This window comes from Salvelinus namaycush, chromosome 20 (genome assembly GCF_016432855.1).
Source record: "Salvelinus namaycush isolate Seneca chromosome 20, SaNama_1.0, whole genome shotgun sequence".
NCBI lineage: Eukaryota > Metazoa > Chordata > Actinopteri > Salmoniformes > Salmonidae > Salvelinus > Salvelinus namaycush.
Window position 1 is genome coordinate 40,669,892 of NC_052326.1, and position 18,561 is coordinate 40,688,452.

The window sequence follows — 18,561 nt, forward strand, 5'->3', positions numbered from 1 at the left end:
ATAACTACAGACTAGATCCACACAACTACGGACCAAAACAACTGACCACAACCACACAACTGACAAAACAAAACTGCTTACCATATCTAGTGACCACAACCACACAAATTCTGACCACACAACTACTGATCACTCATCTACTGACCACAACCACACATCTAGTGACCAAAACCACACAACTACTGATCACAACCACTCAACTTTTGACCCTTACAACTATTGACCACAACTACTGATGTAAACCACACAACTTCTAACCACAACCACATAACTACTGACTATCGGTGGGAATTAAAAATGATTTCACTATTTTAATAATATAATCAAAGTACAACATTTTAAACTTTTGAAGAGCAAACCCCACAACTTTACTTGTAAAGTTACCATGTAGTTACATATCACTACAATGTAACTATGAGTTGTCACAGTTAACTACAACACTTGTTAGTGTAATTACACTGTAATAAGGACCCCTTACAATGAAGAGTTACCATCATGTCTTTTGTTAATTTATCCAGTGGATTGAGTCCCTATTCTGACAGCCGGTCAGCTCTTCGTCCTGTGTGTCTTCCTGCTCACCATCACCTCTGGCTGGATCTTCTATCGCTCCCTGGTGGCTGATTGCAATGGCTGTGATAGTAGATCAGCACTCCTACTCAAAGATACTTCATAAATACAGCCCCAGGTCTCCAGTTCTTGCATGATAATCATGTGAGATCCATTGTCTTGTCACCTCATTTTACCAAACACTCCTAGTAGACTGTGCCATATCCTAATGACAGACCCCTCAGGAATGTAAATATAGTGAAAATGGGCATAATGTGAGGCACGATCCAACGATGTAAAAAGTAAAGCACACAGTATGTTACAAAAAGCTATATTTGCACGTTGAAACAATAGTGTTGACCAAGTCCGGCAATCACACCAAAGACCTAGAATCTAAGACCTATTTGTCTTGAGTGCTGGGAACTCAGTACGGACAGATTATGGAAGCAGAACTCATTTTTGTTCTTTGCAATGGCAAATTATCTTTTACATATAATTTAAAACAAAAATGTACCATATGTATTTTGCTTGTATCTGTATCAACATCTGCCATCATCCAGTTCCCATTAACTGTCTCAAGAATCTTAAAGTTAGTTATTACACACAGATACAACATTTCCATGTGTTAAACTAAGTGTTCAAAAATTGTCCATGTGGGTTTTTTATGAATAGATGCACATGGGGTTTTATATGAAGCACATTTATTTCAACAATTTTATGCCTGTGCATAAATCAAAAATTACAAAAGAATCATAAAGACTATGGGTCACAGTGTATAGGTACCCCTCCCTGATTGGCTGTGGTAATGTTCCTCAGTTCAGTGGGCAGGGCTCAAGCACTTAATTGGCAGGTATGACACAACAATAGATCCCCTGTGGTGTATTCACGAAGAACAAAAACCGATCAAAAACGGGGAGGGACCTACCTGAATTTGTCCATTAGAAATTAAGTTTCCGTTGCAAAACGTTTTGGACTAATGATTACACCTCTGGCTGACTACATCAGTTACATGGCCGTACAGGTTCAGAAGGGAAATGTTGATATGGCAGATTCACTCATGTACAAGTACAAAAAAGCATTTCCATAACCCCATCATCAACATTGAATACTGACAAAACCATGACTATTTAACTTGTTTTGCTTTAAGACAGAAAATTAAAAGCATTACACCTTTAGTAAAAACTGGTGAGCACAGTCTTTTTTGGAGCAAAGGGGGGAATAGACCTAATTTCTTATCTTCTATCGTTCCCCTTGTACCCAGTGGGAGGCCGTGTTCCTCACGCCTTCCCTCCTTTTACAGTAGGAGGCATTTATGTCTCTGCTTCCCCCGCCGGGCCTGTAGCGCCGCCCTCGTGGCCATCTCAAACACTTCCCTCACCCCATCCTTGCTCTTTGCGGAGCACTCCATGTAGCCGAAGGCACTGATCCGGTTCGCCATGTCACGCCCCTCCTCTGGCTTCACAGGCTCCTGAGAGGGGTGGGGGGTCAGAATGCGGAGTCAGGAAAGCCACATATTGATCTTCTGAGAATTGTGTGTGTGTGAGAGAGATTGAGCGAGAGACTGACTGTACCTGCTTCATCTTGGCTAGCTCTCTGCGGGTGTGCTCGTCGTTACGCAGGTCCTTTTTGTTGCCCACTAGGATAATGGGAACGTTAGGGCAGAAGTGTTTGACTTCTGGAGTCCACTTCTCCGGGATGTTTTCTAAACAAGGGGGAAGGGCAGAAGTCAAGGCCAGTAGGAGTTAGCGAGAGCAAACTTCTTCAGCATACTAATCAAGGCTGTCCAGTAGGGCTGGGCGATATGACGATATATATCGTGTGACGATAGAAAAATGTCTATCGTTTCATATTATGCTCTATCGTTTATTTCGTTGTCTCAAATCACACTCTTTACGGCAATATTTTTCGTCAATTGGACGACGCTTTGCGTTCGTAAATTTGCAACAAACAAACATGGAAGAGAGTGAACGTGGCACAGAGCACGGAGACACGGAGCTCGTACCTAAAAGAGGGGCAACTTAGGTCGCATGGACGTGGTTTGGGTATGAAAAGTCTGACAGACCAGAAAACCGTCCTCTGCAAAATATGGCGCAGGCCGGTCTCGACAACAGGCTCAAACACCATTAACCTCTTTTACGACCTACGCAAGAATCATGTGAAACAGTACGGAGAGAGTCCACGGTGAGACGCAAAAATGTAGTAGAGTGCTCAAAACAAACCCCCCGACTCAGACGTTGCAAGAGGCTTTTGCCCACGGCACACCATATGGCAAAGAATCACGAAGATGGAAGGAGACAACAGCTGCCTTTACAACTTACATCTGCAAAGACATTGCCCCAATTTACACGGTCGATAAACGGGGGTTTCGTGGGTTGGTGCGAACACTCGACCCAAGGTACCAAATGCAAATTGATATGTGACACATATTAATGCCAAAATAACATGCAAAACAGGCAAGCCCCCAAAAATATATATGTTATTTTTTAGGCCTATATTATTTTGTTTGCAACTATAGTTGAATTGTTTTCTATTTACTTTAAGATTTTATACATTCATTTTTTATTACATGCTTAATTGAAAATTTGCCCAGGTTCAAAACAAAATAATCAAATATGAGTAAGTACCTTTTTATTTGTTGAGTATAATTAAAAATGTAATAAGAAATAGGCCTTTACATGTGGTCATTTTATATAAACTATTTATTCATTTAATTTAAAAGTTAATGTGCTATATCGTGATATATATCGTGATATGTATCGTTATCGGGATATGAAATGACCTATATCGGGATATGAGATTTTGGCCATATCACCTAGCCCTACTGTCCAGGTCAAAGTCCTCTGATTGTGGATATAAGTGTGCTTTCCAATTCTGTCAAAGCTCTGTCACCAAAACAAGACCCGGTGTCACAAAAGTGAATGTGTATAAGTCTGCACAGTTGTATTGATGTCTGACAGAATTGGTATGTATGGGTGTCTGTACGCGTAGCGACATAAATACTCACCCAAACTGTCGGGGCTATCAATGGAGAAGCACATGAGGATGACATCAGTATCTGGGTAAGAGAGGGGACGGAGCCTATCATAGTCCTCCTGGCCTGCTGTATCCCATAGTGCCAACTCAACCTGTCAAAGGATTTCAAGAGACATCAACCAACTGTGCCCAACTTCCCAGATAAATACAGTGTATCTGACCTATTATGAAACAATTTAGAGGCATGATGCAGATTGCAGAATGGCCAATCCACATTTAATCATAGGAAAAGTCAGCAATACGAAATAATTACACACAGCTGGGCAACTTACTGCTTAGAAAAATCAATTGAAACAAAATGTGATATCTGCCAACATTGTCTGCCACTATTGGCGCTTACCAATTTGTGAAAGCCTCGAGTGAGGTTGCAAATTGGGAGGAGCCAGTAGTGACTGTTGGCAGATTTTAATTCTGTTAATTCTCATTGATCATCCTGCTTTGTATGATAAATGTAATTTACAGCGAGAGAAATACAGGTTGAAAAAAACTAAGGGAGAAGACATTACCTGTTTGCTGTCGACCTCAATGTCAGCGACGTAGTTCTCGAAGACAGTGGGCACGTAGACCTCGGGGAACTGGTCTTTACTGAATACGATGAGCAGACAGGTCTTCCCGCACGCTCCGTCTCCCACTATGACCAGTTTCTTTCGGATGGCTGCCATGACTGAACAAACGAGAGAGAACGTTGAGACAGACATAAATACATTACAGATCAAAGAGTTGGAGCATGGATGGTACTGGCAACAGATGTTTTCAAGTCCTGCATGGGCCTCATATTACGTAGTTAATAGTTACAGTATGTTAGCTGTAGCCCATTCATAGGCACCAACTCCCTTAGAGTGCATATAGATGTAGGTATCTTCCTCCTGGGGGACTTGTTAAGAGCCTGGACACTTGCTCAAAATGCTCACACGCATCGCTTGCGGTACGGTTTTGGAAACATTATGAACGTATCTTTTATATCAGCGACAAAAAATAAATAAAAAGGATAAATTATTACACACCTTCATAGGGTTAGAGTTCCCACGTGATCATATCTCCATGTTACATAACTTGTTTATCAAAAACAGACAGACGAGACCACCTGTGCACCTGTGTGTAAGCATAACTGGGGAGGAAGTGTAGTCCGTCAACTGGAAGCACTGCCAATCTGCTAACATTATAGTAAGTGCATCTTTTTTTACTTTAAATATTTCCCCCCCTCGCCGATATGAAAGGGCCAAATGCAGGGCTCTAAAGTGCGCCCAATTTGGTCTCATATGCGACTAAATATGTTTCTGTGCAACCAAGAGTTTTATTTTGGGAGCACTGTGCAACTATGAAAAGAATCTCCCAGATAGTTGTAATAATGATAAGGCTTCGCTGTGCCGTTGTTTCCGAGTTCCATAGAGAAACAAGCGAGTGCAAATCCATTAGCATCATTGTTGCACCATTACTACAGCGAACATGGTTTGCTTCTAGCTCTACCAGGTCAAAAGACTGGCGCACCATTTTTATCTTCCTAAAGCGGATCGCCAGAACCGCATTTTACATTCAGAAACCATGTCGTGGACCGTTCTAAAACCACTCGCGCGTCGACGTCATTAACCATTTGTTTAGACTTTGTTCAGTCATGTTACCTCGTTGTCTAGCTAGCTAAGAACCTGGTAACTTTATCAGTTTATCCAAACATTTGGGGGCACATAAAGGAAATGGGATAGCTTCTTCAGGAGATCAATGGTAATAGCAATGAATGAATGACAGATCTCTTGCATTTAATCATCCCAAACCTGACGTTTATAAAGAGACAGTGTACAATTTTCAATGTAATGCATCGGGGGCTCCCAAGTGGCGCAGCAGTCTAAAGCACTGCATCTCAGTGCTTGAGGCGTCACTACAGTCCCCGGTTCGAATCCAGGCTGTATCACAACCGGCCGTGATTGGGAGTCCGATAGGGTGGCGCACAATTGGCCCAGCGTCATGTCCGGGTTTGGCTGGTGTAGGCCGTCATTGTAAATAAGAATTTGTTCTTAACCGACTTGCCTAGTTAAATAAAATAAAAAAAATAGGACAAGAGCTTTTACACAATATAGAAACCTAATATTTTACAACTGACATATTTACAGTGTTATATATTAGTTTCTAGGGCACAACATGTGCTTCAAAAGTAGCTAGAATTCCTTTAGACTGTACCTCAATCAAAAAAAGTATTTTCTGGTGCACCTAAATTTTATGTTGTACTTCTAACTTTTTTAAAATTGGGAACACCTGTGCTACACTAACATTTTAAATTGAGAGCACTGGCCAAATGTTTTGAGAACTGTTTTCCAAGCGATGGTCGACCGATTCGGCATGGCCGATTAATTATGGCTGATTTCAAGTTTTCATAACAATCGGTAATCTGCATTTTTGGACGCCGAATTTGGCCGATTACATTGCAATCCACGAGGAGACTGCGTTGCAGGCTGACCACCTGTTACGCGAGTGCAGCATCAAAAGGACCTTGTGGCTGCAAGGAGCCAAGGTAAGTTGCTAGCTAGCATTAAACTTATAAAAAACAATCAATCTTAACATAATCACTAGTTAACCTAGTAATATCATCAACCATGTGTAGTTAACTAGCTTGTCCTGCGTTGCATATAATCAAAGCAGTGCCTGTTAATTTACCATCTAATCACAGCCTACTTCAACTTCGCCAAACTGGTGATGATTTAACAAAAGCACATTCGCAAAAAAAGCACAATCATGGCACCAATGTACCTAACCATGAACATCAATGCCTTTCTTAAAATCAATACACAAGTATATTTTTTAAAACCTGCATATTTCGTTAAAAGAAATTAATGTTAGCAGGCAATATTAACTAGGGAAATTGTGTCACTTCTCTTGCGTTCTGTGCAAGCAGAGTCAGGGTATATGCAGCAGTTTGGGCTGCCTGGCTCGTTGCGAACTGTGTGAAGACCATTTCTTCCTAACAATGACCGTAATTCATTTGCCAGAATTTTACAAAATTATGACATAACATTGAAGGTTTTGTTTTCGAAATGATAGTTTCCAGATTTGACCATATTAATGACCTAAGGCTCGTATTTCTGTGTGTTTATTATATTATAATTAAGTCTATGATTTGATATTTGATAGAGCAGTCTGACTGAGCGGTGGTAGGTAGCAGCAGGCTCGTAGGCATTCATTCAAACAGCACTTTCCTGCGTTTGCCAGCAGCTCTTCGCAATGCTTGATGCACTGTTTATGACAAGCCTATCAACTCCCGAGGTTAGGCTGGCAATACTATAGTGCCTATAAGAACATCCAATAGTCAAAGGTATATGAAATACAAATAGTAGAGAGAGAAATAGTCAAATAACTACAACCTAAAACTTCTTAACTGGGAATATTGAAGACTCGTGTTAAAAGGAACCACCAGCTTTCATAAGTTCTCATGTTCAGAGCAAGGAGCAAGCTGAGCAAGCTTTTTTTAACATGGCACATATTGCACTTTTACTTTCTTCTCCAACACTGTTTTTGCATTATTTAAACCAAATTGAACATGTTTCATTATTTATTTGAGACTAAATTGATTGTAGTTATTATATTAAGTTAAAATAAGTGTTCATTGTTCATTCAGTATTGTTGTAATTGTCATTATTACAAATATATATATAGAAAACTGCCGATTAATCGGTATCGGCTTTTTTTGGTCTTCCAATAATCGGTATCGGTGTTGAAAAATCATAATCGGTCAACCTTCATTATTGCCATTGCTAACACAGTGTTGAAATTATAGCTAACCACTGAAAACCCAATGGAAAGAAGGGTTTGAGAGCTATGTTAGCAGTAGCGCAATATTGGATGAATGTTACTCCTTTGTCCAAGGACCTTACATGTTCTGTTAAAAGGGAGAATTGGCTCCGGTAGCCAAAACAGCCAAATACTCCATACTGAAACGATTCTCAATTGCAGCACAGTTCTAGAAACATAAACCCCTCTACTTTCATATAATATCAAAATAATTTCACAAATAAAAAAATAAAAAGTTGCAGCAGACAGTATTTTTCAGTGAGAACAAGTTTGTGGCGTCTGTCTTCTGTTTACACACAAGTGTTCGGGGACGCAGATAGCTAATTAGCACAGGTAGTCCACTGTCTTCCGTCTGTTTTCCATAAAACAAGCGCTATAACATGGAGATATGGCCGTGTGGGAACCCTAACACTATGAAAAGGTGTGTATCAATTTATTTATTTTCGCCAATATGAAAGGATCTTATGCTTCCAAAACCATACCGCAAGCGGTGTGTTAATGTTCAGACTGAACATCATTGCTCTTAACAAAACTCCTCCCTACAGATGACACCTTCTTCCAATGACTCTTAGCTACACTATATATACACAAAAGTATGTGTACACCCATTGAAATTAGTGGATTTGGCTATTTCAGCCACACCCGTTGCTGACAGGTGTATAAAATCAAGCACATGGCCATGCAATCTCCATAGACAAACATTGACAGTAGAATGTCCTTACTGAAGAACTGCGACTTTCAACGTGGCACTGTCATAGGATGCCACCTTTCCAACAAGTCAGTTCTAAAAATGTTTGCCCTGCTAGAGCTGCCCTTGTTAACTGTAAGTGCTGTTATTGTGAAGTGGAAACTTCTAGGAGCAACAGCGGCTTAGAAGCAAAGTGGTAGGCCACACAAGCTCACAGAACAGGCCCGCCGAGTGCAGAAGCACATAAAAATATTCTGTCCTCTGTTGCAACACTCACTACCGACTTCCAAACGGCCTCTGGAAGCAACGTCAGCACAAGACCTGTTTGTCGGGAACTTCATGAAATGGGTTTCCATGGCCGAGCAGCCGCACACAAGACTAAGATCACCATGCGCAATGCCAAGCGTCGGCTGGAGTGGTGTAAAGCTCGCCGCCATTGGACTCTGGAGCAGTGGGAACGCGTTCTCTGGAGTGACGAATCACGCGTCAACATCTGGCAGTCCAACGGACGAATCTGGGTTTGAAAGATGCCAGGAGAGCACTACCTGCCCCAATGCATAGTGCCAACTGTAAAGTTTGGTGGAGGAGGAATAATGGTCTGGGGGTGTTTTTCCGGGTTCGGGCTAGGCCCCTTAGTTCCAGTGAAGGGAAATCTAAACACCACAGCATACAATGACATTCTAGACGATTCTGTTCTTTCACATGTGGTAACAGTTTGGGGAAGGCCCTTTCCTGTTTCAGCATTACAATGCCCCTGTGCACAAAGTGAGGTCCATACAGAAATGGTTTGTCGAGATCAGTGTGGAAGACCTTGACTGGCCTGCACAGAGCCCTGACCTCAACCCCATCAAACACCTTTGGGATAAACTGGAATGCTGACTGCGAGCCAGGCCTAATCGCCCCAACATCAGTGCCCAACCTCACTAATGATCTTGTGGCTGAATGGAAGCAAGTCCCTCCAGCAATATTCCAACATCTAGTGGAAAGACTTCCAAAAAGAGTGGAGGCTGTTATAGCAGCAAACGGGGGACCAACTTCATATTAATGCCCAAGATTTTGGAATGAGATGTTAGACGAGCAGGTGTCCACGTACTTTTGTTAATGTAATGTATTGAGTCATGATCAGGGGATATGTTAGCTGTAGCTATCTTTGTAGCAGTGGTGGAACTGTATTTTGAAATGAAATAACGGGATGAAATAAAGGGACAGCTCTCACTTCAAAATATTAATTTGTCAAAATCATTTATTAATTAATATGATCAAATAGGTCTCCTGTAGGATTTGTGATCTGGAACAACACAGCTAGACATTGTCTAATGTTATGAAAACACTAAGGGTACTTTTTAGATTTAGATTATTTTAATTCATTCGGGAACATAAGACTCAGATGAAAATGTATCGATTGTGCATATTTGAATGTCAATCAGAATAACATTAGTTAACGCAGCTAAAGTAGTTAGCTAATTGAGTGGGATATGAAATCAAGATAACGAGCAAGCTAATATATTGTAACGAACTTGGAAATCGACTCTGCCGTTAGAGCATGCTTTTGCGGCACAGTCGATAGCACGCTGGACTTCGGGTTAGAAGGTCGAGGGTTCGAGACCTGCTCCCTGCCGTTTCATTACAGTATTATCTATCCCCCTCACAACAGTATTAACAGTTGGCTGACGGTGCAGCTAACTTATTGGCTTACCTACTTGATTAGCCACAAGATAAATAAAAAGTTAATGAATTAAATTAGTATTTACAATTACGGCCTACCAAAAGGCCTCCTGCGGGACGGGGATTTAAAGTACAAATATAGGACAAAACACACAACACTAAATAAAGAGAGACCTAAGACGACAACATAGTATGGCAGCAACCCATAACAACACAGCATGGTAGCAACTAGCTAGGCAACTAACAGAAGGGTTGTTACCCAGCTAGCTAACTTTACTAACAACTAACGTTAGATAATTTAGCTAGTTCTAGATAGCTCAACACGAAATAAAAATTGCTAGCTCGTAGCTGGTCAACACATGTGTTATTAATTTATGCGGCCATGTCTGATATTGCAGGGCACGAATACCACGTAAACAGCCCTAGCTAACTAACTAGTTAAGGTTATCGATGTGAATTTAAAATAACTAATTTGCCAACGATAGCTTGCTAGCGTATTAGATTAGCCTATCCGATGCGGAAGTGATGGGGTGGCTAGCTTGCTAACTGGCAAGGTTGAAGAGGAAAATGCATTTAGACCTGGTTAGCTTTTAATGCACTTAAAATAACTACGTTAGCTAGCTTTACTAACGTTACTGCATTATTGGTTTCTGAGTTATATTGGCAACATTTGTGTAATCCAATTAGGCTTACCTGGCCAATAGGTAGCTAGCTAGTTTGTTGTTTTCTTGATAATGTCTCGGTCTCACGCTTGACTAGTTAGCTTGTGTTAGGCTAGTAGCTCCCAACTGTGTTTGAGGGGGCGCTCTGAAACAGACCGCGAGGAGGAGGTGCTTGACTCGGACTGCGTAGGACGAGTGGCAACTGAAAAATCTTTGATGACTCGGACAGCAAAGTCTGTGTACGGTCAGGGTTTCCTCCCTCTTTATGAACACTGACTGACGCCACACAGTTCCAAACATGGCTTCAACAGAGATGCCCTATTTCACCCCATCGTTCAGACTGCAACGGTGTGTTTATTTGTCACAAGAAAGATATACCTCCAGATGGACCTTGGCAAAAACACCAACAAATGAATTGATTCTCAAATAATCTATTTCCATGGTGATAATTATGATTATTAATAATAATGATCATAGTTAATTGATAATTATGATGAATGATAATTGCACTGATGGAGTATAAAGGTTTTTAAAAGTCCCTACTAAGAAAATAGTAAAGGTAGCCCGAGTGGCGCAGCGGTCTAAGGCACTGCATCTCAGTGCAAGAGGCGTCACTACAGTCACTGGTTTGAATCCAGGCTATATCACATCTGGCCGTGATTGGGAGTACCATAGGACGGCGCACAATTGGCCCAGCGTCGTCCAGGTTTGGCTGGGGTAGGCCGTCATTGTTAATAAGAATTTGTTCGTAACTGACTTGCCTAGTTAAATAAAAAAAGCCCTTGATCATGACTCTCAGTCAGTGTCCATAAAGAGGGAGGAAACCCTGACTGTTACATTACACCTCAATCAGTGGACAAAGGCTTCTTCTTCTTTGAGATTAGGTTAGCGGATCGCATCCAACGTTTAAGGTGCGAGTTTCAATTATTTTATTAGTCCTGTAAAGCCCTAGACATCAACCCCCCCCCCCCCCCCCCCAAACGCCAATCCCGTCCAGTCTCTATCCAGTCTCTATGAAGGAGTATTCGGCTGTTTTGGCTTCCAGAGCAAATTCTCCCTTTAAACAGAACATGTAAGGTCCTTGGACTAGGGCGTAATGTTAGGCTCCTTTACTCCAATATTTGGCTAGAGTCAAAGGCCTTGCATTCTTCTATCAATCACCTTTTTTTATAAAGCCCTTTTTACATCAGCAGATGTCACAAAGTGCTAATACAGAAACCCAGCCTTAAACCCCAAACAGCAAGCAATTCAGATATAGAGACACGGTGGCTAGGAAAAACTCCTTAGGAAGGCAGGAACCTAGGAAGAAACCTAAAGAGAAACCAGGCTCTGAGGAGTGGCCAGCCCTCTTCTGGCTGTGCTGGGTGGAGATTATAAGAGTACATGGCCAGATGTTCAAACGTTCATAGATCAAATCACATTTATTTGTCACATGCGCCGAATACAACAGTGAAATCTTTACAAGCCCTTAACCAACAATGCAGTTTTAAGAAAATAGCTCAAAAAAAGTAAGAGATAAGAATAACAAATAATTAAAGAGCAGCAGTAAAAAAAAAAAGCAGGGCTATATACAGGGGGTACCAGTACAGAGTACATTTTTATTTTATTTATTTATTTTATTTAACCTTTATTTAACTTGGCAAGTCAGTTAAAAACACATTCTTATTTACAATGACGGCCTAGGAACAGTGGGTTAACTGCCTTGTTCAGGGGCAGAACGACATATTTTTACCTTGTCAGCTCGGGGATTCGATCTAGCAACCTTTTGGCTACTGGCCCAATGCTCTAACCACTAGGCTACCTGCGGGGGCACCGGTGGCATTGAGGTACTTGAAGTAATATGCACAGGTAGATAGAGTTATTAAAGTGACTATGAATAGATAATAACAGAGAGTAGCAGCAGAGTAGAAGAAGAGGGCAATGCAAATAGTCTGGCCATTTGATTAGCTGTTCAGGAATCTTATGGCTTGGGGGAAGAAGCTGTTTAGAAGCCTCTTGGACCTAGACTTGGCACTCCGGTACCGCTTGCCGTGCGGTAGCAGAGAGAACAGTCTATGACTAGGGTGGCTGGAGTCTTTGACAATTTTTAGGGCCTTCCTCTGACACTGCCTGGTATAGAGGTCCTGAATGGCAGGAAGCTTGGCTCCGGTGATGTGCTGGGCCGTTCACGCACTACCCTCTGTAGTGCCTTGCGGTAGGAGACGGAGCAGTTGCCATACCAGGCAGTGATGCAACCCATCAGGATGCTCGCGATGGTGCAGCTGTAAAACCTTTTGAGGATCTGAGGACCCATGCCAAATATTTTCAGTCTCCTGAGGGGGAATAGGTTTTGCCATGCCCTCTTCACGACTGTCTTAGTGTGTTTCGACCATGTTAGTTGGTTGGTGATGAGAACGGCAAGGAACTTGAAGCTCTCAACCTGCTCCACTACAGCCCGTCGATGAGAATGGGGGAGTGCTCGGTCCTCTTTTTCCTGTAGTCCACAATCACCTCCTTTGTCTTGATGACATTGAGGGAGAGGTTGTTGTCATTGAACCACACTGCCAGGTCTCTGACCTCTTCCCTATAGGCTGTTGCATTGTTGTCGGTGATCAGGCCTTCCACTGTTGTGTCATCGGCAAACTTAATGAAATTATGGTGTTGGAGTCGTGCCTGGCCGTGCAGTCATGAGTGAACAGGGAGTACAGGAGGGGACTGAGCACGCACCGCTGAGGGGCCCCCCTGTTGAGGATCAGCGTGGCGGATGTGTTGTTACCTACCCTTACCACCTGGGGGCGGCCGGTCAGGAAGTCCAGGATCCAGTTGCAGAGGGAGGTGTTTAGTCCCAGGGTCCTTAGTTTATTGATGAGCTTTGAGGGCACCATGGTGTTGAACGCTGAGCTGTAGTCAATGAATAGCATTCTCACATAGCTGTTCCTTTTGTCCAGGTGTGAAATGGCAGTGTGGAGTGCAATGAAGATTGCATCATATGTGGATCTGTTGGGGCGGTTTGCAAATTGGAGTGGGTGCTTGTAAGTGCTTTAATGTGTTTGGACCACAGGAAAAGTTGCTGCTGCCTTGGCAACAGCAAATGGGGATCCCTAATGAATACAAATACACCTACAAATTTCGAGTCTCATAGCAAGGAGTCTGAATACCTATGTAAATAAGGTATTTCTGTTTTTATTATTTATACATTTGCAAACATTTCTAAAAACCTGTTTTCACTTTGTCATTATGGGGTATTGTGTGAAGATTGATGAGAAAAAAATGATTTTATACATTTTAGAATAAGCCTGTAACATAACAATATGTGGAAAAAGTGAAAGGGTCTGAATACTTTCTGAATGCACCGTACATCATTGGTACCATAGCATACATACAAAAGATGTGATCGACAACTCATTTTGAATTATTGGAAACAGCTCGCTAAACAATGGTTGACAATAAGTTCAGCCTGTCTGTAATGCTTCACAATGCTATGTGTGTATGTTATGCACATATGTGTCTGTGTTTGTATGTGTGTCTGTTTGTATGTGTGTGTGTGTTTGTTTGCCCCTCTTTGTGTGTGTGTGTGTGTGTGTGTGTGTGTGTGTGTGTGTGTGTGTGTGTGTGTGTGTGTGTGTGTGTGTGTGTACACTCTGTCCTCTTTTCGTGTATTAATGACCATTGCTCTGGCTCTAATCCTGATAAGAGGCTTTCTTAGCACTAGTCAAATTCACCTCTTGGAAACCAACTCAGGCATAATGTTCCATGGAAATGCTCCCAGCAATAGGCTTAATGCTAATAATTTCCCCATGTGACTGTTTACGAAACCTGTTTACACAAAACACAAAACACATAGATTTTTGATAAATAATTAAAATCTTACAATATCAAGATCACTCGCTGTTTTTTCACCAGCATCCTTCCATCTGTGATAGATGACATGGAGTACTGCAGCAAAGTGTAAGAACGGTTTTATTATTATTATACCTAAAATTCCTGTTCATTCCTGCTGAAGTAATTCCTCTTTTTTCCTGGCTACTGCTACTCTGTAACAGTCTGTTAGTGATGGTTTACAATAGATTATGGGTCAGACAAAAGACGTAGAAGAGACATAATTTTTTTTACTATAAAAGAGATTTGAAACAATAGACACAAAATCCATAAAATGTAATTATATTAATATTAAAGTAAACAGTATAAATGGTGTCTGGTTCATGGATGTCTGTACGAGCAGCCCAAGGCCCAGTGAGACTTTATAGTCCTACTCTTCCAAAGGCAACACTGCACTTTGCTTTCCACGCTCCACTGTCCAGCTGAGCTGAGTCAGAAGCTATCTCTGACCCTATAAGCATAAGGTCCTAACCTTTAACCCTCACTGGGAGGTCCCTGGGCCTCCTGTGTGCCCTTCCTTGGGCAGGGATGGCTGCCAGAGGACCCTCATACCTGGAAAGGGTAGTCCTGCAGGTAGCGCACCAGTGGGCGTGGCAGGGGCAGCTGGTCAATGCAGTCGATTTGGCAGTTGATGGTGAGGCGTGTGAGGTGCTGGAGAGAGGGGAAGGCCTGTGGCAGGGGACGCATCAGCTTGAGCAGTACTGCATTGTCCTTCGCTGAGGGCTGGGAAGGGCTGGGTTTGGCATTAGGTTTTGGAGGGCCCTCTGACTCCACTCTCTTGCCCTGTTGTGTCTGGCCTGAGCCAACGTAGTGTTGCACCAGGCTGCAGACGTCAGGGAAGGACAGCAAGTGAGGGGGGCCTGGGGAGCTGGAATCCAGACGGAAGTGACCCCCACTGTACTCTATGCGTACGTTGGTGGGGCCACAGGCCGTCTTCACTGACAGAGTCAGCATGTAGAGAGGGTGGCTGCTGTCGCGTACCAGGAAGGTTCCCACTGACACCTTCAGGAGAGCGTCTCGAGCCTCTCTGGCTGAAATGGACCCCCAGTACCAACCTGGAGGCAGAAACAGACCCACATGTTACTATTGTGTCCCATATTATCTCCATTACATGCAGACTTTAACGCTGAAACACACACACATGCTTACACATATAAACATACACACATACACATAAGGGTGGGGTGGGGGGGGTGCTAGTAGGCATACCTGAGTTCTGCAGGTACTGGAAGGTGGTGGTGATGCAGCAGAGGTCCTCTGTAGGGTCATAGAGAGGGGCAGTTGGGTTCTGACAACACAAATCTCCTCTCTCACCATAATTCTGCTGCATGCTGCTCATCATCCTAGCAATCATATCCGAAGGTGGCCCTCGCAACAGAGCCCTGAGGTAGGAGGAAAGAATCTATAATTTTGTGCCTGGATTGGATAGGTTATAACACAGTAGTTGCTATGGAGACAGAAACATATGTCACATCTAGGGGTGGCAAAAGGATTGTGATTTCCACCCCACAATGTTGTCATATAAGTAGTATGATATTCACAGATTTTCACCAGTCACGATTTTCCCTAAACATCAAACACAAAGCAAGCTGCATGAGCACTTTTTCCGCCCTAGTTTTCCATAACTTGGCAAATGGTGGTATATGAACCCTTAGGAGGCACTTTGTTAAACTGTCAGCAGAGGCCCGAAGGCACTGATGCTGCTATAACATAAATAACATAAAATGTGGGGAATGTGTAAAGAAGATGATTTTCCTCCTTTCTTTATCAACTTTGACTTAACCATGTGCCTTTATGTTAACCATGTGTAGTGAAAAAGAAAAGCGGCACACTCTAGGTACACTCTAGGTACTCAGATGCAATAATTTAATAACCATAACCAACATTTCGACAGCCTTGATGTCTTCATCAGGGTGTAATGACAAACACTGCAGGTCACTAGTTGATAGAGTTTGAAAGGGCACACAGGTGTCTGTAATCATGGCTGGCTGTGGCTTAATTTCATTGGTTGATTTACACATATAAATAGAACATATAAAAAGCATGAATGGATAACATATGATCATAGATACAATTTGGCTACATAGGCCTACAAACATTATTTACAATGGATAGCAAAAACATAAGAATCACAAGAATGGCTTCAGATCAAACTCTACGTTGAGACCGAATGTATCTTTAAATTAAAGATCCAGGCGGCCTCTCGATTTAACAATAAATTGTCAAGGTCACACCCTCTCCTAGGGATACCAATACAGCAAAGGCACAAAATAGAGAGTGGTTTGCTTCCAAAAAATGGCCCGTAACTGGATACGTCGAGTTTTTGCACCTAATAGGTGCTATGCTCAGATTCTTACTTTTTAGTTCGCGCTTCGTTTTACCCATATACTTTTTACAACCCTTGTTGTAAAGTTATAAGATACATCACTGCCTTAGTGAAGCACGTGACAACACCTTTGATTGACCTGTTTCCCTGTGTCACGTTCCTGACCTTATTTCCTTTGTTTTGTCTTTATTTAGTTGGTCAGGACGTGAGCTGGGTGGGTATAGTCTATGTTCTATGTTTCTAGGTTAGGTTTGTCTTATTGGCCTGATATGGTTCTCAATCAGAGGCAGGTGTTTTACGTTGTCTCTGATTGGGAACCATATTTAGGTTGCCTGTTTTCACTATTGGTTTGTGGGTGATTGTTCCTGTTTGTGCGTTCATGTGTTCACTAGTTCAGGACTGTAGCTTCGTTGGTTTTCGTCTGTTTATTGTTTTTGTTCGTATTGAAAAAGTATTCCAATAAATATGGAAACGTGCTGCGCTTTGGTCCTCCTCTCTTTCCACCTACGAAAGACGTTACACCCTGTTTGGGGGTGTTTGAAGAATCTACATTTGTAAGTGTCATTGTATTGAGCGCAGCCATTACACTTGTGTATCCATCCGAGGAGCAAGGAGACGTTGTGCGTTGGTAACCATATGTAGTTATCATCTTCATGGCTTAAAATTAATTGAGCACAGATTGAAAGCAATTGTATAAATAAATTATCAAAGAAATCATAATTATAGCTTCTCCAAAGGGGCGACACAACTAAAATAACGTTTAACAAAACGTTTAGGATCCAGGATTATTGCTAACCTATTATTATTACCTATGATATACAAATAATGTAGGTAACAAGGTCAAATCCCATGATGAATTCTTGACCCGAAATACCTTCAATTTTGCATGGAGAAAAAGTCCATCCACATTCAAACTTTCAGCCTAGGCTACAACTGTCACAGGCAGACATTTTTTTGACTATAGGCCTAATTTATAATCTTCGAATATGAACTCATATAAATCCTAAACACTTCATTCTCCTGGCTTTTTTCCACACTGTCTGGTACACAACGAATAAACTCTGTGCTGAATGTTCCTTAATTTCCTACATGTGATGTCAAAACGTGGCTACATTTGATTTTCTCAGCACAGCCAAATTGTGAAATTAAAATGAGTGCATGTAGCCTAATTGTGCCAACAACAAATTCAACTTACCTTTGAACACAAGAAATCATTATGAATCCAGTTTAAACATTTTGGCCTGTATGTTTATACAATTATCCAATAAAGCCAGTGATTATTATATACTGTAGGAACAGTCACTGAGTTGACGTTGTCATGGCGCCAATAATCCGAAAAACAAAAGTAATCTCATTAACTAAATAGACTTTTCAGAATTTTTTCAAAATGTAAAATAATCCAAATTTATTTTGGTCATAACTATAAAATCTCCAACGTGTCAGTTTCAACCTCCGAAAAAATAGAGGGTGAAGTCCAGCGGAGTAATCCGCTCACCAGACACTGTTGTTATTCTATTCTACGGAAAGACGGTGAGAAAACGCCTCTCTTGTAAATTCAGTGTTGCGGGTTGACGGAAGTTCTAGGAATCTAATTCCAATAATGGCTTTGTATTTCAGCGCCGCAGCGGCAGGGGCCGCATCTGTCCTGTGCCCACCCTGTTTCGCGGAACTGCGCTGCGTTTCGATTTTCTCCGGCGCGTGCTCGAGTTTCCTTTTCAGCCTCGCGCCAGGGGTATGGAAGAGGCTCAGCTGACATCACCAGTACACCTAATGCGCAGCGGATGACTTCTAAGTAGAGCACTTTCCAGGAAAGCTGACTGAAATTGACCTTAGCTGACTGAGCCTCCCCCGTATAATGCTCCGCCTTCCATCATAATGTTTCATTGGCTACTGTTGATTCTTTAACTTTGTGATTACCGTTTGTTAACCTATTCATTGTTTAAATGAGTGTTTAAAGAAGTAAAATTGGAGACGTATTTGTTTGTAATTTATACGTTCTGTTTTAC

The 18,561-nt window shown here is 42.0% G+C and overlaps 2 protein-coding genes across 2 annotated transcripts; both read right to left on the minus strand.

The window, feature by feature from the left end:
- Positions 1 to 1,227: 1,227 nt before the first annotated feature.
- LOC120065359 (transforming protein RhoA-like) lies at positions 1,228 to 10,573 on the minus strand. The gene is made up of 5 exons (XM_039016290.1): positions 10,403 to 10,573; positions 4,086 to 4,243; positions 3,551 to 3,671; positions 2,118 to 2,248; positions 1,228 to 2,014 (listed from the first exon to the last, which is right to left on the minus strand). The coding sequence occupies exons 2-5, from the start codon at positions 4,239 to 4,241 to the stop codon at positions 1,841 to 1,843; spliced, it is 582 nt and encodes a 193-aa protein (XP_038872218.1). The 5' UTR covers positions 4,242 to 4,243; positions 10,403 to 10,573; the 3' UTR covers positions 1,228 to 1,840.
- Positions 10,574 to 14,423: 3,850 nt separating this feature from the next.
- LOC120064625 (cytokine-inducible SH2-containing protein-like) lies at positions 14,424 to 18,064 on the minus strand. Its single transcript, XM_039015244.1, has 3 exons — positions 17,751 to 18,064; positions 15,439 to 15,611; positions 14,424 to 15,284 (listed from the first exon to the last, which is right to left on the minus strand). Exons 1-3 carry the CDS (start codon positions 17,768 to 17,770, stop codon positions 14,776 to 14,778), a joined length of 702 nt encoding a protein of 233 aa, XP_038871172.1. The 5' UTR covers positions 17,771 to 18,064; the 3' UTR covers positions 14,424 to 14,775.
- Positions 18,065 to 18,561: the final 497 nt, after the last annotated feature.